The sequence below is a fragment of the Bison bison genome, unplaced genomic scaffold (genome assembly GCF_000754665.1).
Source record: "Bison bison bison isolate TAMUID 2011002044 unplaced genomic scaffold, Bison_UMD1.0 scf7180017864259, whole genome shotgun sequence".
NCBI lineage: Eukaryota > Metazoa > Chordata > Mammalia > Artiodactyla > Bovidae > Bison > Bison bison.
Genome location: NW_011494831.1, coordinates 4875002 through 4899995, shown reverse-complemented (window position 1 = coordinate 4899995; position 24994 = coordinate 4875002). Strand labels below are relative to the sequence as shown.

Sequence of the window (24994 nt, the reverse complement as noted above, 5' to 3'; positions counted from 1 at the left end):
TTATCCATACATCTGTAGATGGATGTGTGGGCTGCTTCCACCTTATGGCTATTGTGAATAATGCTGCTATGGGCTCGAGTGCACAAATATATTTGTCTGAGTCCTTGCTTTCAATTTTTGGGGTATATACCCTGAAGTGGAATTGCTAAATCATATGAGAATTGACTACTTAATTTTTTAACAACTCCCAAACTATTTTTCATAGTGACTGCATCATTTTATATCCTCACTCACAGTGTACAAGTGTTCCAATGTCTCCACATCCTTGTCACCACTTGATACTTTCTTTTAATGGTGGCCATTCTAGTGGGTATGAGGCAATTTTTCACGTGCTTTTGATTTGTAGTTCTGTACTGACTCGATGGACGTGAGTCTGAGTGAACTCCGGGAGTTGGCGATGGACAGAGAGGCCTGGCATGCTGTGATTCATGGGGTCGCAAAGAGTCGGACACGACTGAGCGACTGAACTGAACTGAACTGACTGAATGACTAGAGATTTTGAGCATTTTTTTCATGTGCTTTTTAGCTATTTGTATATATTTTTGGAGAAATATTCAGGCCTTTTGCCCGTTTTTAAATTGAATTATTGACTTTCGTTTTGTTGAATTATTCTTTATATATTCTGGGTACTAGCCACATATCAGATATATAGTTTGCAGTTATTTCCGACACTTTCATAGGTTGTCTTTTGGCATATAAAATTTTAAAAATTTTGATGGATTCCAATTTATCTATTTTCTTTGGTTTGTTGTGCTTTAGGTGTCATATCTAAGAAATCATTGCTTAATCCAAGGCCAGTGAAAACTTCTGCCAGTGTTTTCTTCCAAGAGTTTTATATAGTTTTAGCTTCTATATGTAGGTCTTTGATCCATTTTGAGTTAACTTTTATGTATGATGTTAGGTAGGGGTACAAATTCATTCTTCTTGCATGTGAGTATGTACTTGTCTTAGCTCCATTTGTTAGAATGAACTCTAGATCTTTTTAATCTATGTATCTTTTGTTTTTTACTTTTAATATATAATATGGCAGATATACTGAGAAATAGTATAATGGATTTACATGTACCCATCATACAAAATTTATGAAAATTCTGTTATTTTTATGTCATTTGATCCTCTGTCCCCAATACAACTCCTTTTCCCCTTAGAGTGTTTTAAGGCAAATCTAAGAGCTTTTATCACTTTGCTTCCCTGGTGGCTCAGATGGTAAAGAATCTGCATGCCATGCAGGATCCTGACTGGTGTTTGATCCCTGGGTTGAGAAGAGCCTCTGGAGAAGTGAAATGGGTACCCACTCAAGTATTCTTGCATGGAGAATTCCATGGACACAGAGGAGCCTCTTGGACTACAATCCATGGGGTCACAAAGAGTCAAACACTTTCACTTTCAAGACCTTTTATCACTTTTTGCATTGGTAATTTATGTATCTCTTACAGAGAAAGACTTTATAAACATAACTACACTACTGTTATTACACCCTACAAAATTACCAATTGTTGCTCACTCAGTACATGCTTCAGTCAGTTTAGTTCAGTCGCTCAGTCATGTCCGACTCTTTGCAACCCCATGAATCGCAGCATGCCAGGCCTCCCTGTCCATCACCAACTCCCGGAGTTCACTCAGACTCATGTCCATTGAGTCGGTGATGCCATCTAGTTATCTCATCCTCTGTCGTCCCCTTCTCCTCCTGCCCCCAATCCCTCCCAGCATCAGGGTCTTTTCCAATGAGTCAGCTCTTCGCATGAGGTGGTCCAATTGCTAGTTGCTGCTTTAGGTTGATATATGTATCTTATTTCTTATAATGTGCAGTGTAAAGCTTTTATTATTTTCCATGCCATTTGTTTTGGGTCATTTTGTCATTTATATGGGCCATTTTGTTCTTTAGGATCTCCGTCATCATGGATTTAGCTCATTATATCTTCATGTTGTCATTTAACATGTACCTCGATCACCCTTGTTTTTGTAAACTTATAATCAAATCTAAAAGCTTGACTAGATTTAAGGGTTTTTTGTTTGTTTGTTTGTTTCAAGGCAAGAGACTTCATAGGTGATGCATTTGTTGCATCAAGAAGCACTTCTTGTTTCATTGTCCTGGCTTTTAGTGATGTTAAGGATTACCAATGAGTTCAACTTGATCCTTCCATATTAAAGTTCTCCATCCGCTTGTTACGTTATGGCTTTAGCAGCCATTGATGGTCATTGTCTAGATTCATTATGTAACCAGGGATTGGAAAATGTTGATTTTCTAAATCTATAAGTTCTCCTGCATTTATTAGCTGTGACTGTTCTCTAAGGAAAAGTAACCCTCATCATCTTTTTTGTCTCCCCAAAATACTGTTTATACTAGAAAGGCAGGATAAATGTTTGATTCTTTCTGTTTATTTGCCAATTATTAGAATAACGAGTTGTGCCCACGCAATCTTGAAAATTGACCTCTAATATTCTTTTTTCTTATTTGAGTGTCATTGTGAACTCATGGGTGTGTGTATATATATATATATATGTATGTATTTATATTTTTGATGTTTTTCAATCATTGTATTCTTGTATATGCTCAAATTGTTTCATCTTTGACAAATGAGAATTCCTTCCCTTGTCTCTGATTTCCTTTTGATTTGTTAATACTAGTGTTGTTAACATTTTTGCTTTCTTACTTGATGAGATGCACCAGGTTGATTGTGCATAATTTCCTGTGCCAGACCTGGAATAAGACATTTCTCCAAAGAGCCCTGATTTCTTTCAGTGGGATATGATGTTTAGAGTTTGCAGTCTGAAGGCAGGGGTTCTTATTGCTGCTGGGTTGTCATTGATTTTAGGTCTTCTCAGATCAATCCTCATGTCAGATCTTCTACTGTAATCTGTCTGATACTTGTTATGTAGTTGATTCCTAGCGGCATTTCTTAGGACCAATATTATTTGGGTTCTGTGTGTTCATAACTACTTCCCTTAGCCTTCCTTGAAGGTTACTTTGGCAGGGTAGACCATGCTTGGCTCACATTTCCTTGGATACTTAAATATATTATAAGCTGTTTGTACTGATGTCTGTTCTCAGACTGATTTTTCCCCCTTATGTGTAATTTGGACTTTCTGCACCTGTGTCCAGTGAATTTTTTTTCCCATTTAAAATTCAGTAGTTTAACTAGACTGTATTTTGGCATTGGGTTTAATAAACAGCCATTTTCTGTGGCTCATGTTTATTTCCTGTGGCTCATGTTTATTTCCTATGCATTTCAAGTGCATTATGTAACATTAAAATTTTATTAGCTCTGGTGATGTTAAGCTCTATCTTGCAACTTATTAAACTGTAAGCTATTGTAAATTAGGTATTTTTTTTCTTAGTAAAAGGTTGGACTAAGGGTAGTAGTCTGAGTCAACTGCCATTGGCACCATGCTTGCCCTATAGTCTAGCAATCTCAGTTATTGTAAGTTATATTTGTGTAGTAGTATTCAGTTCAGTTCAGTTCAGTCGCTCAGTCATGTCTGACTCTTTGCAACCCCATGGACTGCAGCATGCCAGGCTTCTCTGTCCATTACCAACTCCTAGGGCTTACTCAAACTCATGTCTATCCAGTCAGTGATGTCATCCAACCATGTCATCCTCTGTCGTCCCCTTCTTCTCCCACCCTCAGTCTTTCCCAGCATCAGGGTCTTTTCAAATGAGTCAGTTCTTCGTGTCAGGTGGCTGAAGTATTGGAGTTTCAGCTCCAGCATCAGTCCTTCCAATGAATATTCAGGACTGATTTCCTTTAGGATGGACTGGTTGGATCTCCTTGCAGTCCAAGGGACTCTCAAGAGTCTTCTCCAACACCACAGTTCAAAAGCATCAATTCTTTGAAGCTCAGCTTTCTTTATGGTCCAACTCTCATATCCATACATAACTACTGGAAAAACCATAGCTTTGACTAGACGGACCTTCATCAGCAAAGTAATGTTTCTGCTTTTTAATATGCTATCTAGGTTTGTCATAGCTTTTCTTCCAAGGAGCAAGCGTCTTTTAATTTCATGGCAGCAGTCACCATCTGCAGTGATTTTGGAGCCCAAGAAAATAAAGTCTTTCACTTTTTCCATTGTTTCCCCATTTATTTGCCATGAAGTGATGGGACCAGATGGCATGATGTTAGTTTTTTGAATGTTGAGTTTTAAGCCAGCTTTTTCACTTTCCTCTTTCACTTTCCTCAAGAGGCTTTTGAGTTCCTCTTCACTTTTCTGCCATTAGGGTGATGTCATATGTATATCTGAGGTTACTGATATTTCTCCCTGCAGTCTTGATTCTAGCTTGTGCTTAATCCAGGTGTAATATTAGGTTGCTGCAAAGTATTGTTGTTGTTCAGTTGCTCAGTCATGTCTGACTCTTTGCTATCCCATGGACTGCAGCACGCCAGGCTTCCCTGTCCTTCATTGTCTCTTGGAGTTTGCTCAAATTCATGTCCATTGAGTGATGATGCCATCAAACTACCTTATCCTCTGTCACCCCATTCTCCTCCTGTGCTCAACCTTTCCCAGCATCAGGGTCTTTTCCAGTGAGTCAGCTCTTCACATCAGGTGGCCAGAGTATTGGAGCTTCAGCTTCAACATCAGTCCTTCCAATGAATATTCAGGATGGATTTCCTTTAGGATTGACTGATTGGAACTCCTTGCTGTCTAAGGGACTCTCAACAGTATTAGCATGGTGCAAAAGTAATTGCGGTTTTGCATTGTTGATCTTTGTTATTTGATTTTGAGATGCCTTCTTAAATGTAATTATGCTATACTTCACTTTAATGTGCATTTATTGCATTATGTTTTTTGCTAATAATTTATTCAGTTCAATTCAGTCACTCAGTCCTGTCTGACTCTTTGCAATGCCATGAGCTGCAGCGCGCCAGGCCTCCCTGTCCATCACCAAATCCTGGAGCCCACCCAAACTCATGTCCGTTGAGTCGGTGACGCCATCCAACCATCTCAACCTCTGTCTTCCCCTTCTCCTCCTGCCCTCTATCTTTCCCAGCATCAGTGTCTTTTCAAATGAATCAGCTCTTCGCATCAGGTATTGGAGTTTCACCTTCAACGTCAGACCTTCCAATGAACACCCAGGACTGATCTCCTTTAGGATGGACTGGTTGGATCTCCTTGCAGTCCAAGGGACTCTCAAGAGTCTTCACCAACACCACAGTTCAAAAGCATCAATTCTTCGGTGCTCAGCTTTCTTTATAGTCCAACTGTCACATCCATACATGACTACTGGAAAAACCATAGCCTTGACTAGACGGACCTTTGTTGGCAAAGTAATGTTTCTGCTTTTTAATATGCTATCTAGGTTGGTCATAACTTCCTTTCAAGAAGTAAGCGTCTTTTAATTTCATGGCTGCAATCACCATCTGCAGTGATTTTGGAGCCCCCCAAAATAAAGCCTCTCACTGTTTCCCCATCTATTTGCCATGAAGTGATGGGACCGGATGCCATGATCTTAGTTCTGAATATTGAGCTTTAAGCCAACTTTTTCACTCGCCTGTTTCACTTTCATCAAGAAGCTCTTTAGTTCCTCTTCACTTTCTGCCATAAGGGTGGTATCATCTGTGTATCTGAGCTTATTGATATTTCTCCCAGCAATCTTGATGCCAGCTTGTGCTTCATCCAGCCCAGCATTTCGCATGATGTACTCTGCATGTAAGTTAAATAAGCAGGGTGACAATATACAGCCTTGACGTACTGCTTTTCCTCTTTGGAACCAGTCTGTTGTTCCATGTCCAGTTCCAACTGTTGCTTCCTGACCTGCATACAGATTTCTCAAGAAGCAGGTCTAGTGGTCTGGTATTCCCATCTCTTTCAGGATTTTCCACAGTTTATTTTGATCCACACAGTCAAAGGCTTTGGCATAGTCAATAAAGCAGAAATCGATGTTTTTCTGGAACTCTCTTGCTTTTTCGATGATCCAGTGGATGTTGGCAGTTTGATCTCTGGTTCCTCTGCCTTTTCTAAAACCAGCTTGAACATCTGGAAGTTCACGGTTCACGTATTGCTGAAGCCTGGCTTGGAGAATTTTAAGCATTACTTTACTAGCGTGTGAGATGAGTGCAATTGTGCGGTAATTTGAGCATTCTTTGGCATTGCCTTTCTTTGGGATTGGAATGAAAACTGACCTTTTCCAGTCCTGTGGCCACTGCTGAGTTTTCCAAATTTGCTGGCATATTGAGTGCAACACTTTCACAGCTTCATCTTTCAGGATTTGAAATAGCTCCATTGGAATTCCATCACCTCCACTAGCTTTGTTTGTAGTGATGCTTCCTAAGGCCCACTTGACTTCACTTTCCAGGATGTCTGGCTCTTGATGAGTAAGCAGACCATGGTGATTATCTGGGTCTTGGAGATCTTTTTTGTACAGTTCTTGTGTGTATTCTTGCCACCTCTTCTTAATATCTTCTGCTTCTGTTAGGGCCATACCATTTCTGTCCTTTATTGCGCCTATCTTTGCATGAAATGTTCCCTTGGTATCTCTGATTTCCTTAAAGAGATCTCTAGTCTTTCCTATTCTATTGTTTTCCTCTGTTTCTTTGCATTGATGGCTGTGAAAGGCTTTCTTATCTCTCCTTGCTATTCTTTGGAATTCAGCATTCATATGCTTATATCTTTGCTTTTCTCCTTTGCTTTTCGCTTCTCTTCACAGCAATTTGTAAGGCCTCCTCAGACAGCCATTTTGCTTTTTTGCATTTCTTTTTCCTGGGGATGGTCTTGATCCCTGTCTCCTGTACAGTGTCACAAACCTCTGTCCATAGTTCATTCAGCACTCTGTGTTTCAGATCTAGTCCCTTAAATCTATTTCTCACTTCCACTGTATAATCATAAGGGATTTGATTTAGGTCATACCTGAATGGTTTAGTGGTTTTTCCCCACTTTCTTCATTTTAAGAGACTTTAATGATTTATTATTTGGTGTTTATTTTATATTTATTTTAGACTATAGAAATGATGTTAGACAAAATGTGAATTTGAGCTTTTTAAATTTGTGTTCAAAATGAGTCATAGAGCAGGGTAGACAGCTCACAACATCAACAACGCATTTGACCCAGCAACTGCTAATGAATGCACAGTGGTGGTTCAGGAAATTTTGCAAAGGAGACGAGAGCCTTGAAGATGAGGAGCATAGTGGCTGGCCATCGTAAGTTGATGCCAGTAAACTGAGAGCCATCATCAGAACTGATCCTCTTAAAATTATGCAAGAAGTTGCTGAATAACTCAGCATTGACCATTCTATGGTCTGCCTTTGAAGCAAATTGGAATGGTGAAAAAGCTCAATGAGTGGGTGTCTCACGTTCGTGAGCTGACTGCAAATCAGAAAAATTGTCGTTTTGCAGTGTCCATGTTCTTTTATTCTACACAACAACATGAACTATTTTCAATTGGATTGTGATGTGTGATGAATAGTGGATTTTATAGTACAACCAGGGATGACCAGCTTGGTGGTTGGTCCAGGAAACTCCAAAGCACTTCCCAAAGCCAAACTTGCACCAAAGAAAGGTCATGGTCATCGTTTGGTGTCTGCTGCTTGTTTCTGATCCACTACAGCTTTCTGAATTCTGGCGAAACCGTTACATCTGAGAAGTATGTTCAACAAACTGATGCTGCTGCTGCTCCTGCTAAGTCGCTTCAGTCGTGTCCGACCCTGTGCAACCCCATAGATGGCAGCCCACCAGGCTCCCCCGTCCCTGGGATTCTCCAGGCAAGAACACTGGAGTGGGTTGCCATTTCCTTCTCCAATGCATGAAGGTGAAAAGTGAAAGTGAAGTCGCTCAGTCGTGTCTGACTCTGAGCGACCCCATGGACTGCAGTCTACCAGGCTCCTCCATCCATGGAATTTTCTAGGCAAGAGTAGTGGAGTGGGGTGCCATCGCCTTCTCTGTCAACAGACTGATGAGACGCACCAAAAACTGCAACACCTACAGCCAGTATTGGTCAACAGAATGGCCCAGTTCTTCTCCACAATGATGCCTGACTGCACGTTGCACAATCAACGCTTCAAAAGTTGAACAAATTGGGCTACGAAGGTTTGCCGTATCCACCATCTTCACCTGACCTCTCACCAGTGGCAACCGACTTCAACTTCTTCAAACTTCTAGACAACTTTTTACAGGGAAAATGCTTCCACAGCCACAGGAGGCAGAAAATGCTTTCCAAGAGTTTTGTCTATTCCTGAAGCACAGATTTTTATACTACAGGAATAAACCAACTTATTTCTCATTGACAAAAATGTGTTGATTGTTATGGATCCTATTTTGATTAAGAAAAATGTGTTTGAACCTAGATATAATGATTTAAAATTCATGGTATGAAACTAGAATTACTTTTGTACCAACAAAAAGAGTCTGACATGACTGAGCGACATCACTTTCAATATAATGCCTCTTTAATGTTTGGTTATCTCACTGGGCTCTGTAATGGAAAGGTAAGTACTTTTTTATATGCACTAAACAGATTTTAGAACCAAGATTTGGGATTTCCCCCTTTCCAGCCAAGCAATCTAATTAATGTATAGGATTAGTAGTACTTCTGGGTGCTGGAATGTTTATGTTAATTATTTAGTCCTGATATGCTGCTCCTGTTTCTTTTGTTTCAGGTTAAATGGAAACCACCCTTGGGAGCCAGATGCCTGTGTAGCCATTCTACCACATCAGTGAATTGCAATGAGTGGAGGAGGAGAGCAGCCGGATATCCTCAGTGTTGGAATCCTGGTCAAAGAAAGATGGAAAGTAGTAAGTAGACATCAGGAAGAGAGAGGGGTGGGGTAGGGGGAAGGAGGAGGTTTTGATATCTTGATAAAAGTAGCATTTCATTAGGAAATAATACATTTATTGCTTATATGCCTAAGCAGTTACTTTTGTTTCTTTTCCTATGATTAGTTTTTGTTTATACCCTAATTCTTGTTCTTGCCCCTTATAGTAGTAAATTTTCCTAACCTCTAATAGTTACTATTGAGTAAGGTAAATGAAAGTATACTTAGGGAAAGAACAATTGAAAAAACTACAGTGTAATGCCCTTTTTATTTTTTAACATTTTATTAAGGAAAATTGTAAGTATATGTTAAAATAGCATGACTGTTATAAAGAACCTTCAGGTACCCATGCCCCAGCTTAACCAGTTATAGATTGATAGTCAGTCTTGCTTCATCTCTTTAACCTCTTTCCTAAAATATTTTTAAGTTGTTCTTTCTTATTTTTTAAATTATGAAAATATGATAACACATTTACAGGAGACGTGGAAAATACAGGACAAAGTTACATATAGTCCCAGTATATATTACAGTCATTTGTTTTAAGTAGATAAATTAAGATTTTTAGTTGGAGTTTCAATATCAAACTCTCAGAAATTAATAGGATGACTGTACAGAGAAGTAGAATATAGTATACCTTAAAAGCACTATAAACCAATTTGACACAATAAAGATTTATACAGTTTTCACACAACAGTAGGATACAGATTCTGTTGAAGTTCCCATTGACTATAAACTAGGAAACACTGGAACATACCCAGAGACATAAGATCAGGTGCAGAAATTTCATGGTCTTAAAGGTGTAGAAATCATACAGAATCTGTTCTCTTATTTCTGTGGATTTAGGTTAGCAATCACTATCAAACGATAGTTGAAAATAACCCACATATTTTCAAGTACAGTGTGCATTTACCAAGAGAGCTCTTTAACTTAGCCTTTGAAAGCCTCAATAAAGTTAGAAGACTGAAAAACATAGAAGGTGATTGCAGAGAAGAAAGCATTTAAATGAGAAATTAATATCAAAGATACTTTTAAAAATCCCATGTATTTGGAAATTAAATATCTACTTTTAAATGAGGGGTATATCTAAGAACCCGTAACATGGGAAATTACATATTTGTAATACATATTTGTAATAGAATAAAAATGAAAAAAGAATTTACCAGAATCTGTTGCATGCAGCTGAAGCTGCTAAATGCAATTAAATATAATGTGGAGTCTTAAATAAGGTATCAAAACAAATAATGAACACTAACATAAAATTTTGTGAAGATTTGAACAAAATCTGTACTTTAGTTAATACTGTATCACTTGTTAACTTCCTGTTTTTTTTTAACAGCATAATATTTCTTAATATTCTCAGAATTAGATTAGAAGTTTCAAGCCTCATTCACATTTTTTTTAATCACTAAGATAATAAACTTTCTAGACTTCTAGCAGTAATACTAGATGCCAAAATATATGGAACTATATCTAAATTTTGAGTGAATATAAATTAGAAATCTAGCATTCTATCATACTGAGTCAGACAAGTGGAATCAAAATGTCATGAATTTTTTAGCTAGGCAAAAATTCATAAGTCTTCTAAAATATGTGTATTATACATATTCTATATAGATATATATGTGTATACAAAAGCTTTTCTACTATACTTTGCTTGAGAAAGAACATCAAAAAAAATAGAGAGTGATGGAGAAATGGGAAAACATACCAAATGAAATGGGAGCATTGAGTATGAAATAGAAAAAGTGAAACAAACTAGATAAAAATAAAAGATCATCATAGAGTCCAGTTTGGTTTTTTTTTTAATGTTTTTAATGACTGGGACAGATGTAAAACCGCAGCTTCTGGAAGAACCATTTGTTCTTGCCAGTGTTGTGTCTCTCCTCAAACTTGACCTTTGCCTCTCATGGAGCCCTGCGTTTGAGAGCGGATCTCTGAAGACATCCTTGTTGACAACAGTTTTGTCCAAGGGGATATTAGGAGAGTACCTTGTGGGCATGAGGTGACTATAATTATAAACTTTGACAAAAGACTTGATCTTTGACCTCTTGGTGATTTTCTTCTTGCCCATGGAAGCTGTCACTTTGCAGGGATAGTGATCGATTCCAGCCACCAGAGCATGGCTGTAGGGTCAGTCTGAGGTGCCATCATCAATATTCTTCACGATGACTGCTTTGCGTCCAGAGTAGCAACAGGCCAGGACCAGCACCACTTTCCGGGGTCTCATGAACTTGCCCATTTAGGCAGCTACCACTCGGGACTACAGCAGAAAGCAAGAAAGGGCACTTCTGCTAACCTTTCACCGCGGGAAGCATGATCTCACTTCCCAGTTGTTTTTAAACATTAAAAACAGATCGCTCCCAAAATATTTTGAAGGAAATTTTTTACCTTACTTTTCTCTATGTACATCAGTATATAATCTCTAAAAGATAGACTTCTTTTTAAAATGTAATCATAATATCACATTCAGGAAAGCAATGTCATTAATATCATTAGATATCCTTCCAGCTTTCACATTTTCCTAATTGTTTTGTAAAGTTTTTTTAACAGCTGAATCAAATCCAAGTGAAGTCTGGATATTTCAGTTGTTTGACATCACTTAAGTTTCCTTTAATTTCTAAGTTCCTTTTCATCTTTCTTTTTTTCTTGCAGTTTATTTTTTGAACAAACTAGGTTATTTGCCTGTAGAATTTTCCATAGTTTGGGTTTTTTCCTGTTGTTTCCACGTGGTGTTAACATGATTCTCTGTCTTGTGTATTTTATGTAAGCTGTTGGTTATGTAGAGAGGCTTGATTAGATCTGACTTCAGGTTTGTTTATTGAAGTAGTGGCTTTCCCCACCCCCCCCTTAAGGGTACTGTTAACTTTGGATGGGAGGCATATAATGTCTTATTGCCCATCATTTTGTTAACACTATTGATCATCATTGTCTAGGTCTGTTAATTCAAAGGGATGGCAGATTGGTGATATTCTGTCATTCCTTCATTTATTAGTTGAAGTACATCTATGAAGAGAAATTTTGCATCGTTAACTATTTGATTACCCTGAGATATAGTTTGACTAGGAATACAGGATAAATGCTTGATTCTTTTTTTAATTTACCAGCTTTCAAAGTAATAAATTGGTTCCCTAGCATCTTCTGATGCTAATGAGAATCAAACCCCATATCCACCGGAGATGCTTAGAGGGCGCAAACATACCTTGTGTGCACCAGGACCCAGAGACCCTATAGAGACTGAGGCAGAACTGTGTTAGGGTGTCTCCTGAGGAGGTACGGATCAGCAGTGGACTGCTGCGGGGGCAGAGGCTCTGGGTGCAGTAGACCTGGGTATGGCATTAGCCCTCTTGGAGGAGATCGCCATTAACCCACCATAGAACCACCAGAACTTACACAGGACCAGGGAAACAAACTCTGCGAGGGCACAAACAGAACCATGTGTGCACAAGGGCCCAGGAGAAAGGAGCAACGACCCCACAAGAGACTAACCCAGACTTGCCTGTGAGTGTCTAGAAGTCTCTGGCAGAGGTGTGGGTTGACAGTGGCCAGCTGCAGGGTTAGGGGCACTGAGTGTAGCAGTGCTTGCATTGGACCTTTTGAAGGAGGTCATCATTATCTTCATTAACTCCACCTTGTTTGGCCTCAGGTCAAATAACAGGGAGAGAACACAGCCCACCCTTCAACAGAAAATTGGATTAAAGACTTACTGAGCATGGCCCCGCCCATCAGAACAAGACCTCAGTCTCTCCCATCAGGAAGCTTCCATAAGCCTCTTATCCTTCTCCATCAGAGGGAAGACAGACTGAAAACCACAGTCACAGAAAACTAACCAATCTGATCACATGGACCACAGCCTTGTCTAATTCAGTGAAACTATGAGCCATGCTGTGTAGGGCCACCCATATGGACGGGTCATGGTGGAGAGTTCTGACAAAATATGGTCCACTGGAGAAGAGAATGGCAAACCACTTCAATATTCTTGCCTTGAGAACCCCAAGAACAGTATGAAAAGGCAAAAAGATGGACACTGAAAGATGAACTCCCTAGGTCGGTAGGTGCCCAATATGCTACTGGACATCAGTGGAAAAATAAGTCCAGTAGAATGAAGAGACAGAGCCAAAGCAAAAACAACACCCAGTTGTGCTTGTGACTGGTGATGGAAGTAAAGTCCGATGCTGTAAAGAGTAATATTGTATAGGAACCTGGAATGTTAGGTCCATGTATCAAGGCAAATTGGAAGTGGTCAAACAGGACATGGCAAGAGTGAACATCGACATTTTAGGAATCAGTGAACTAAAATGGACTGGAATGGGTGAATTTAACTCAGATGACCATTATATCTACTACTGCAGGAAGAATGGAGTAGCCATCATAGTTAGCAAAAGAGTCCGATCTTTTGGATGCAGTCTCAAAAACGACAGAATGATCTCTGTTCATTTCCAAGGAAAACCATTCAGTGTCACAGTAATCCAAGTCTATGCCCTGACCAATAATGCTGAGGAAGCTGAAGTTGAACAGTTCTATGAAGACCTACAAGACCCCCTAGAACTAACACCCAAAAAAGATGTCCTTTTCATTATAGGGGACTGGAATGCAACAGTAGGAAGTCAAGAAATACTTGGAGTAATGGGCAAATTTGGCCTTGGAGTACAGAATGAAGCAGGGCAAAAGCTAACAGAGTTTTGCCAAGAGAATGCACTGGTCATAGTAAACACCCTCTTCCAACAACACAAGAGAAGACTCTACACATGGACATCACCAGATGGTCAACATTGAAAACAGATTGATTATATTTTTTGCAGCCAAAGAGAGAGAAGCTCTATACAGTCAGCAAAAACAAGACTGGGAGCTGACTGTGGCTCAAATCATGAACTCCTTATTGCCAAATTCAGACTTAAATTGAAGAAAATAAGGAAAACCACTAAACCATTTAGGTATGACCTAAATCAAATCCCTTACTACATTTGAAGTGACAAGTTGATTCAAGGAATTAGATCTGATAGATAGAGTGCCTGAAGAACTATGGATGGAGGTTGGTGACATTGTACAGGAGGCACTGATCAAGACCATCCCCAAGGAAAAGAAATGCAAAAAGGCAAAATGGTTGTCTGACGAGGCCTTGCAAACAGCTATGAAAAGAAGAAAAGTGAAAGGCATGGGAGAAAAGGAAAGATACACCCATTTGAATCCAGAGTTCCAAAGAATAGCAAGGAGAGATAAGAAAGCCTTCCTCAGTGATCAATGCAGAGAAATAGAGGAAAACAATAGAATGGGAAAGACTAGAGATCTCTTCAAGAAAATTAGAGATACCAAGGGAATATTTCATGCAAAGGTGGGCTCAATAAAGGACAGAAATAGTATAGACCTAACAGAAGCAGAAGATATTAAGAAGAGGTGGCAAGAATACACACAAGAACTATACAAAAAAGATCTTCATGACCCATATAATCACGATGGTGTGATCACCAGCCTACAGCCAGACATCCTGGAATGGAAAGTCAAGTGGGCCTTAGGAACCATCACTAAGGACAAAGCTAGTGGAGGTGATGGAATTCCAGTTGAGCTATTTCAAATCCTAAAAGATGATGCTTTGAAAGTGCTGCATTCAATATGCCAGCAAATTTGGAAAACTCAGCAGTGGCCACAGGACTGGAAAAGGTCAGCTTTCATTCCAATCCCAAACAAAGGCAATGCCAAAGAACTCTCAAACTACTTCAAAATTGCACTCAGCTCACACGCTAGCAAAGTAATACTCTAAATTCTCCAAGCCAGGCTGCAGCAATATGTGAACCATGAACTTCCAGATGTTCAAGCTGGATTTAGAAACGGCAGAGGAACCAGAGATCAAATTGCCAACATCCATTGGATATCAAAAAAACTAGAGAGTTTCAGAAAAACATCTACTGCTTTATTGACAATGCCAAAGCCTTTGACTCTGTGGATCACAACAAACTGTGGAAAATTCTGAAAGAGATGGAAATACCAGACCATCTGAACCTGCCTCTTGAGAAACCTATATGCAGGTCAGGAAGCAATACTTAGAACTGGACATGGAACAACAGACTGGTTCCAAATCGGGAAAGGAATACGTCAAGGCAGTATATTGTCACCCTGCTTATTTAACTTATATGCATAGTACATCATGAGAAATGCTGGGCTGAAAGAAGCAAAGCTTGAATCATGATTGCTGGGAGAAATATCAATAACCTCAGATATGCAGATGACACTACCCTTATGGCAGATAGCGAAGAGCCTCTTGATGAAAGTGAAAGAGGAGAGTGAAAAAGTTGGCTTAAAACTCAACATTCAGAAAACTAAGATCATGGCATCTGGTCCCATCACTTCATGGCAAATAGATGGGGAAACAATGGAAAAAGTGAAAGACTTTATTTTTCTGGGCTCCAAAATCACTGCAGATGGTGACTTCAGACATGAAATTAAAAGACGTTTGCTCCTTGGAAGAAAAGCTATGACAAACCTAGACAATGTATTAAAAAGCAGAGACATGACTTTGCTGACAAAGGTCCATCTAGTCAAAGCTATAGTTTTTCCAGTAGTCATGTATGGATGTGAGAATTGGACTATAAAAAAAGCTGAGCGCCAAAGAATTGATGCTTTTGAACTGTGGTGTTGGAGAAGACTCTTGAGAGTCCCTTGGACTGCAAGGAGATCCAACCAGCCCATCCTAAAGGAAATCAGTCCTGAATATTCATTGGAAGGACTGATGTTGAAGCTGAAACTCCAATACTTTGGCCACCTGATGTGAAGAACTGACTCATTTGTAAGACGCTGATGCTGGGAAGGATTGAGGGCTGGAGGAGAAGGGGACGACAGAGGATGAGATGGTTGGATGGCATCACCGACTCAATGGACATGAGTTTGAGTAAACCCCGGGAGTTCGTGATAGACAGGGAGGCCTGGTGTGTTGTAGTCCATGGAGTCGCAAAGAGTCAGACACGACTGAGTGACTGAACTGAACTGAGCATCTTCTCAGAGTGACTAATGAAATTTTAAAAATTATGATTAAGAATTCATGGATTTAAGCATATTTCATGTGTTTCAGTCTGTTGTAGTTATCATTGTTATTGATGTTTAAATTGTCTCATTTGACTAAAGGGATTTCCTTCAAGTTGTCTCCTGAGTCTTTTTAACATGATCCTTATAGTCTTTTGATGGCTTCCTTGCCCTGGACTTGGAATCTGCTCTTTTTCTTCCAGTGAAGAAGCATTTTTCTTTTACATATATTTAAATACGTTTTATTGCTACCTGGTCTTTTGTTAACCAAAGTTTTGTTCCACTGGCAAGTTTAGCCAAGTTATTCAATTGTTTCCTTCATCTGTCAACAGATTGCAAAAAGCAGATTATTCTTCTAGAAATAAAAATTTTGTTTTTATGGTACAGTGTTTTACTTATTAGGCAAAGCAATAGACTTTGAAAATTTTCTTGAGTAAACATAGGAAAGAACCTTATCATCATGGCTGGTGCAGGGAGATTCCAGCAGTTGGTAATCTTTATATAAGTCAGGCACGTGTGTTGCTTTGGTGAGAGCTTTGTGTTAAGTGCTGTGGTAAAGGTTGGCAGTTCTCCATTAGACATATCTGCTAAGTCACTTCAGTCGTGTCCAACTCTGTGCGACCCCATAGATGGCAGCCCACCAGGCTCCCCCGTCCCTGGGATTCTCCAGGCAAGAACACTGGAGTGGGTTGCCATTTCCTTCTCCAATGCATGAAAGTGAAAAATGAAAGTGAAGTCACTCAGTCTTGCCCGACTTAGCAACCCCATGGACTACAGCCCACCAGGCTCCTCCGTCCATGGGATTTTCCAGGCAAGAGCACTGGAGTGGGGTCCATATCAAAAGGTGACAAATGCAGCTATGCCTGGCATAGTTGCTCTGTCTTGATAATGAGAGCCAATAGACATGTGGAGCATGTCTGCCAAATTTGAGTGGCATAGTAGCCTCTTAGTAAAAAAAAAAATTACAGGCTCATTGTTTAGGATGGTCTTTTGGTTATCTGTTATTCATTGAGTTGGCCAAAAGATTCGTTTGGGTTTTTCTGTTACATCTTATGGAAAAACCCAAATAAAGTTTTTGACCAACCCAGTAACAAGCTACATCAAAATTTAGAGGCTTAAAACAATCATTTATTTTGATCACAGTCGTATGGATTAGGAGTTAAAAAGAGTTCTGCCTATATGATTTGTATTTCTTACCCTTGTGGCAACTAGCAAGCTTGAGCATTGGAGGGGCCACCTCCAAATGACTTCTTTGGTGCCTTGGGGTCCTCTAGTTCCCTTAACCCCAAGCTGCTGGCCCATTTTCTATGTTCTGTGTAGCTATTCAGTGCCTCCAAGAGGAGGGTAAATGGTGCTGAGAGAACTGGGCGCTGGTGGCCTGTCCCTCCAGCCTCCCCACAGACACATCTCAGTCTGGTTCCAGAGGAGATTTCAGTTGGTAAAAAAGATGCTAGGGATTTAAAACATCTTCAAATGATTGCCTTAGAATTAGAACAGATCTGGTGGTTGAGAGTTATATGTGGGAAGTGAAGCTTCAGATACTGTGTCTTTTATGATGTTTCTGATGCTGGCTGTAGACCTAATTTTAAAATTGTTTGTGGCTGAAATAAATTCAGTACTTCTTGTGGACAAATCTGTGGGAAAAAATTTTGACATTATTTCTAAGTATTCATTCTTGGCATATACTCAGTTAACAATATTGAGATCTTTTAGCATAAAATAGGGATAGTCAATTATATATTATTTTGTAAATATAAGAGATGAATCAACTTCTAATTATCAACTTCTAATCAACTTCTAATCTATTAATTGTGTATGTGTTCTTATTTTATTTCCCATGCAGTTGAGGAAGATTGGGGGTGGGGGCTTTGGAGAAATTTACGATGCCTTGGACATGCTCACCAGGGAAAATGTTGCACTGAAGGTGGAATCAGCTCAACAACCAAAGCAAGTTCTGAAAATGGAGGTTGCTGTATTGAAAAAACTACAAGGTAAGCTGCTTTGTATGATATGCCAAACAATTTATTATTGTCTTTGAACCTCAAGTTACATCCTTTATCAGTTGAATATTCTGGTGTCAACTAAGTGTAACCATGCTGAACATTTTTATCTTGGACATTTTATTGCTAGCTAGTAATTGTAGAGATACTGATTGCTTAGAATATTTAGATTTTGGGAATTTCTTTTCATGGTGAGTAAGGATAAGAGGGAGTGAATTACCTGAAACATTCTGCATTAGTAAGTGTTTGCATAATGTTTGTTATGGTAAAATTTACCTTTTTTAAAAAATAACCAAATATAAACACCTCTGAGTTGTTTCTTCTTGTGTTTTTGGATGTTAAACACGATTTAATCACATTAAGAAAGCTGCCTTCAAATCACACTGAAGGGTGGATAAAAAATAATATTTGTTACATGTTGATTTCATTACCTTCAATTTCATCAAATAACTCCTTTCTGGCCCTGGCCATCATTTTTGAGGTCCGTGTTACTACTTGAGTCCCTATTATTTTACTACAAGGATAAGTAACTTTTTTTCTGACATCATTCTACTGATGTAAAACCCTTAATACATGGCCAGTTTGATTCATCTTTGTATTTTCAGTTTATGACATAATCTGATATTACTGATATTTAAATATTTTTTCTGGATCAAAATTAAATAGAGGTGTGATTAGCACACTGAATTATCTTATTAAACTCTAGAGGGTTGATATTGCTATGGGACATTCATTAGTGTCTAAAGGAATTTAGTATTAACATACAGAGCAAAGGAAGTTGCTGTAATTGGTAGAAATAACAAGGACAAAATGCTATGTAGCTTAAGACCCCCAGATTCACAGCTGTATATTCTCTAGGGTGAATGTGCTATCTTTGTGAATCACTGATGTTTGGAATTTTAGTAAATTAGTTTCTGTTAAGTTAATGAAATGTGTATTATGTATTCTGGCAGCATCTGTTGTTTTAATCACTGCCCTTTGCCTTAAGCTTTCTCATTGTCCCAAGTTTCTCTACTAATTGACTCATTTTTTTTAGAGTATGATGCTATTATAGTTATAGATCTGTTTAATAGTTGTTTTTAGGCCAAACTTAGCTTTCCGAAAACATGGGAAATCAGGAAGACAGTGGATATGATAAGCACCCATTGTAACTACTCGAAAAAATAGATGATTAAAGAAGGAAGAATAGAGAAAAGAATGGTGCTCTCTTTTCCTCACCTTTTCTGCTCTTCCATGTTTATTTTGAGCTGTTTGCATCTCAGTGATACGAACAAAAGGTGCAGCTAGAGCTATCTCATCCTGGCTTGCACAGATCCCAAGTGATCTGTTTTACTCTCAGCCAAGTTCATATTATGTTAATATCAGAAAGTATGTTAATATCAGCTTGGCTTGGTCAATGCTGCTTCACCTGTCTTTCTCCTACTTGATCCTAAGGAAATGCTTCCAGATGAGGCAGGATACAGCTTTACAGCCCTTTCAGTAAGTTCTCCTGCCTATTTTGGCCATGGTTTACTCAGGATTCTATGTGATAAAGCTTAAAGAACAGCTTAGTACCTTTTAATGGGTGAATTGGAGATCCTTGGATGCTGAGTCTCTCCTTTCCTTCTTATTTCATCTTTCATACTATTACCTAAAATGTTTTTTTTACCTGTTTTTAGTTCTTCAGAACTTTTCACTTTCCAAAATAAATGGGTTTTTTTTTTATCTTTCGGTCTGTATTTCAATGGGCAGTCCTTGACTTTCTTTTCTTGGCTTTCTAACCATGCCTTTTGGATACTAAAGCCTCATAACTTCTTTTTGTTGAAGGTGCTTTGGAATCTAGACCCTTTGAGAACCTTTTAATGGAGCTGTACTTCTTGTTCCTGCCTGTCTGTTGTCATAATGATTTTCTTACTCAGTGACCCCAGTAAAAAGGCTATATGCGTAAGGAAAAGGCATATAACCAGAGGTTAGCCCTTTATAGGACTGGTTGGTTTAAAATTGTTGTTCAGTTTTTGATAACTGGTATAGGATTTATTTCTTTTTAACATAAAATGATACTTTATGATGAATTTAGCCTGAACCCTAAGTTTTGTTCATTTTAATAAAATCAGTCCACCTTTTCAAAATTCTCATTATTTCTTTTCCTGAATTCCTTCCATTCTCCTTTTTCTCTGTCTCTTCCTGTACTTCACAATTCTAGATTTCCTCAGCTCATGCATAATTCTCATTACTAGAATATTCCTTTCTCATTGGCCCTAAAGTGTGAAGGCCTTAGCATTTTGCTGGAAATAATAAAAATATGCCAGACATTGCTTTGTAAGAACTTTCTTGATGATTAATCGTTTTGTGAGTGCACTAATTTATATTTATTGGAACATAGAAAGTCTTAGTCACTTATTCCCTACCAAAAAAAAAAGAATGATATGAGAATATATTAGAGGTAATTTATGTTAAACATTAGGAAAATTTAGGAGAATCTACATTATTGAAAAAGTGAAATAATAACACTGTGGAAACTCTGCAGGTGACCAGTTTTAAGAATGGATTGGAGAGAAAACCCATGTTCCAGTTTTTCTTTTTTTTTAATTAGTAGACTTTACTTTTTTAGAACTGCTTCAGGTTTACAGGAAAAACTGAGTGGAAGTTCAGAGTCCCCATCCACAGTTTCCTCTGTTATTAATATCTTGCATTAGTGTAGTATATTTGTTACTGTTGGTGAAACAGTATTGATACATTATTGTTAACTAAAGTCCATAATTTACATTAGGGAATTCCTTTATTAATGACATAAACACTGTAGTCTTAAACACCTAAGAAAATTATTTCTCAATACCATATAAAATCTAGCAGCCAGTATTTAATTTCTCCTACTGTCTTAAAAATATTCTTTTTACATTGAGTTATTCAAATAAAGATTCACGTGCACGGTAAGCACTTTGCATTTAGTTGACATCTCTCTTAAGTATCTCTTAAAATACATGAGTTCCCCCTCCTCTTTTATTTTTTTTTTTTTAATTTTGGCGTTGCTATTTGTTTGTTGAGAAATGAAGTTCTTAGTTTGCTAGAGCAGTCCACATCTGGATTTGGCTGATTGCATCCTTGTGGTGTTAACATGCTCCTCTATCCTCCACATTTCCTGTGAACTTGTACTTAGACCTAGTGGCTCGATGAAATCCATGTTGTTATTATTGCTGATGGAGTACATTGTCTTCATCCATTGTTTCCATAGGGCTTGTAAAATATTTCTGATTCTTTTATTCCTTCCAAATTTCTGAATTGGAATTATTCTACAGAGTAGAATTTTATTTCATCAGCCGTTTGTTCTCCTGAAATGATAGTTACTACAAGAAGGACAGGATAAAGACCTGATTTTTTTTCCTGTTTATTTACCAGTTTTCAAAATAACAAGTTATGCCCTTATGTGAATAGTGAGCTGTTTTTCTGTTTTGCGTATCACTATGAGATCATGGACTTTTCTGTTTTCTTTCAATCCATTGCCAGTTATTATTGTTTTTACGCTAAAATTTCCACTTCTTTTGACTGATGGAAGCCCTTTTAAATTGGCTGCTTGTCCTCCTGATGTAACTTTAGTGTTCTTTTATGTGACTAGCTTACTGACATAGTACATGTTCCAGGCTTGCCTTGAACTTTCTTTCCCTGCACCAGAGTTGGAATCAGGAACCCTTTTCTCCAAGAAACCTTTATATTGGGAAAAAATTGAGATCGTGGTGTGGGGGCTAGGACACCAATTGCTATTGGACCAACACACTTCTTTCAGGTTTTAACATGATTAGATATTACCTAGTTTATTCTTATATGCACTTTTCAATTTGTTTACATTTATTTTAGGCCAAATGTATTTTGTACATTTAAACTCGACATACTATGCTTAGTAGCAGAGTGATAGTAGAAAGTGGCTTTGTATTTTGTGATACTGTACATTTGTAAATGGAGTTGTGGGAGAATAGGATAACATTAACTCTTCTATTTCTGGTTATCATTTTAATAAATTATTTTTTTGGTAAGAAAAAGAATTATTAAAATTCTGGAATAATTTGTTAAAGAGTGTTATAAATACTAGTTGGTAAAGTCATCTTTGGGTGACTAAGGTTTAGATTCTCAAAACCATGATATAGATGTTTAGTTCTTCATTGTTACAAGAGACAGTCAATTGGATCTTCCAGAAAATGGTTTATATTTGGTTTTGAAGTTGTTGTTTTTTTTTTAATCTTTGCATATAGGTGGTGTGATGTGGAAATTCAGAATATTATAAAATGACTAAAATTTATCCTCATATCTTTTCATCAAAGGGAGTCTTCCTAGGATCTTGAGAAGTTTATATTTTGTTTACTTGCTTCCAGTTGAAACAAGTGGTGGTTTAGTTCTAAGTCGTCTCTGACTCTTGTGACCCCATGGACTATATAGCCTGCCAGGCTTCTTTGTCCATGGGATTTCCCAGGCAAGAATATTGGAGTGGATTGCCATTTCCTTCTACACACACACACATATACACACACACACACACGCCCCAGTAATCCTGTGTCTTCCCTCCATAATGTGTTTAATAAAGTTTGTTGTACTTCCATTTCCTTCTATACACACACACAGACACACACACACACACACACCACTAATCCTTATGTGTCTTACCTCCACGATGTGTTCAATCTAATGAAGTTTGTTGAACTTAAAACTAGAAAATTGCCCAGCCTTTCTATCCCATTTTAGCTCTTCATGCTGTAAATGATCAATATCATCTTATCTCTTGTGCCTTTTCAAAGCACTAAATTAAGTAAAACTGAGGTTTTTCTCTTTATATATTTACCTTGGATGAGAATGTAATTAATTTAAAGCTTCTTTAAATATTTAAACATTTTTCTCCTCTAGATCTTCTAAAAGCAAGTGAAGATCCTATTGATATCAAATAGAGTAAATACCACTGTTATAACCAAGTAATTTTTTCCTCAGTTGAACTAGGAATTTTTCTTTCCCCATATAAATGCAGGGGAAAACTGTGTTTTCCTTACAGCCCAAAAAGAGACTGTGATTTTTGTTTTGACTTGTGGGAACTTTTTTTTAAACCCTGGAATATTGGTCCTGAATTTTATTTTTGCTTTGGAGACTGCAGAGCACAAGCTGAAAGTTGAGATTAAAGGTTACTACTACAGAAGATCAGCTCTACCTCTTCTGCCTTCCCTGCTTGAAGTCTTTAGCTGCTGCTGTAAAATGTGACTCCTTTCTTCCCCCAGTCATAAGAATATAAGAAATACGTGATTTCTGGATTAGACCCCCTGATCTGTTCAGTATAGAATGTCTGTGGAAGTTATTCCAAATTTGCTTGCCCTCTCTGAGTTTCTGTTCCATCAATTCAGTTCAGTTCAATCGCTCAGTCATGTCCGCCTCTTTGCAACACCATGAACTGCAGCACGCCAGGCCTCCCTGTCGATCACCAACTCCCAGAGTCCACCCAAACCCATGTCCGTTGAGTCGGTGATGCCATCTAGCCATCTCATCCTCTGTCCTCCGCTTCACCTCCTGCCCTCAATCTTTCCCAGCATCAGGGTCTTTTCCAGTGAGTCAGCTCTTCGCATGGGGTGGCCAAAGTATTGGAGTTTCAGCTTCAACATCAGTCCTTCCAATGAACACCCAGGACTGATCTCCTTTAGGATGGACTGGTTGGATCTCTTTGCAGTCCAAGGGACTCTCAAGAGTCTTCTCCAATACCATAGTTCAAAAGCATCAATTCTTCAGCGCTCAGCTTTCTTCACAGTCCAACTCTTACATCCATACATGATCACTGGAAAAACCATAGCCTTGACTAGACGGACCTTTGTTGGCAAAGTATTGTCTCTGCTTTTTAATATGCTGTTTAGGTTGATCATAACTTTGCTTCCAAGGAGTAAGTGTCTTTTAATTTCGTGGCTGGAGTCACCATCTACAGTGATTTTGAAGCCCAGAAAAATAAAGTCAGCCACTGTTTCCCCATCTGTTTCCCATGAAGTGATGGAACCGGATGCCATGATCTTAGTTTTCTGAATGTTGAGCTTTAAGCCAACTTTTTCACTCGCCTGTTTCACTTTCATCAAGAAGCTGTTTAGTTCCTCTTCACTTTCTGCCATAAGGGTGGTGTCATCTACATATCTGAGGTTATTGATATTTCTCCCGGCAATCTTGATTCCAGCTTGTGCTTCCTCCAGCCCAGTGTTTCTCATGATATATTCTGCATATAAGTTAAATAAGCAGGGTGACAATATACAGCCTTGACGTACTCCTTTTCCTCTTTGGAACCAGTCTGTTGTTCTGTGTCCAGTTCTATCTGTTGCTTCCTGACCTGCATACAGGTTTTCCAAGAGGTAGGTCAGGTGGTCTGGTATTCCCATCTCTTTCAGAATTTTCCACAGTTTATTTTGATCCACACAGTCAAAGGCTGTGGCATAGTCAATAAAGCAGAAATAGATGTTTTTCTGGAACTCTCTTGCTTTTTCAGTGATCCAGAGGATGTTGACAATTTCATCTCTGGTTCCTCTGCCTTTTCTAAAACCAGCTTGAACATCTGGAAGTTCACGGTTCACGTATTGCTGAAGCCTGGCTTGGAGAATTTTAAGCATTACTTTACTAGCGTGTGAGATGAGTGCAATTGTTGGTAGTTTGAGCATTCTTTGGCATTGCCTTTCTTTGGGATTGGAATGAAAACTGACCTTTTCCAGTCCTGTGGCCACTGCTGAGTTTTCCAAATTTGCTGGCCTATTGAGTGCAGCACTTTCACAGCATCATCTTTTAGGATTTGAAATAGCTTAACTGGAATTCCATCCCCTCCACTAGTTTTGTTCATAGAGATGCTTCCTAAGACCCACTTGACTTCACATTCCAGGATGTCTGTCTCTAGGTGAGTGATCACACCATCGTGATTATCTGGGTTGTGAAGATTTTTTTTGTACGGTTCTTATGTGTATTCTTGCCACCTCTTCTTAATATCTTCTGCTTCTGTTAGGTCCCTACCATTTCTGTCCTTTATTGCGCCTATCTTTGCATAAAATGTTCCCTTGGTATCTCTAATTTTCTTGAAGATCTCTAGTCTTTCACATTCTATTGTTTTCCTCTCTTTCTTTGCATTGATCGCTGAGGAAGGCTTTCTTATCTCTCCTTGCTATTCTTTGGAACTCTGCATTCAGATGGGTATATCTTTCCTTTTCCCCTTTGCTTTTCGCTTTCCTTCTTCTGTGCCATCAGATATGGGTATGTTGCTGCTGCTGCTG

The 24994-nt window shown here is 38.5% G+C and overlaps 1 protein-coding gene and 1 pseudogene across 5 annotated transcripts in view; one reads left to right on the top strand and one right to left on the bottom strand.

Annotated features, from left to right (window-relative positions):
* The window catches only part of TTBK2 (tau tubulin kinase 2), a 130646-nt gene that overhangs the window by 28510 nt on the left and 77142 nt on the right, over positions 1–24994 (top strand). For 3 of the 5 annotated variants that reach the window (XM_010848038.1, XM_010848035.1, XM_010848039.1), the window contains 2 exons: positions 8590–8725; positions 17600–17747. In XM_010848038.1, the coding sequence (XP_010846340.1) occupies positions 8657–8725; positions 17600–17747 (217 nt within the window). In that variant the 5' untranslated portion in view covers positions 8590–8656. Of the gene's footprint in view, positions 1–8589; positions 8726–17599; positions 17748–24994 lie in introns of those variants that run through there. The other 2 variants (XM_010848040.1, XM_010848041.1) reach the window with 2 other exon arrangements.
* Positions 10547–12038, bottom strand: LOC104994452 (annotated as a pseudogene).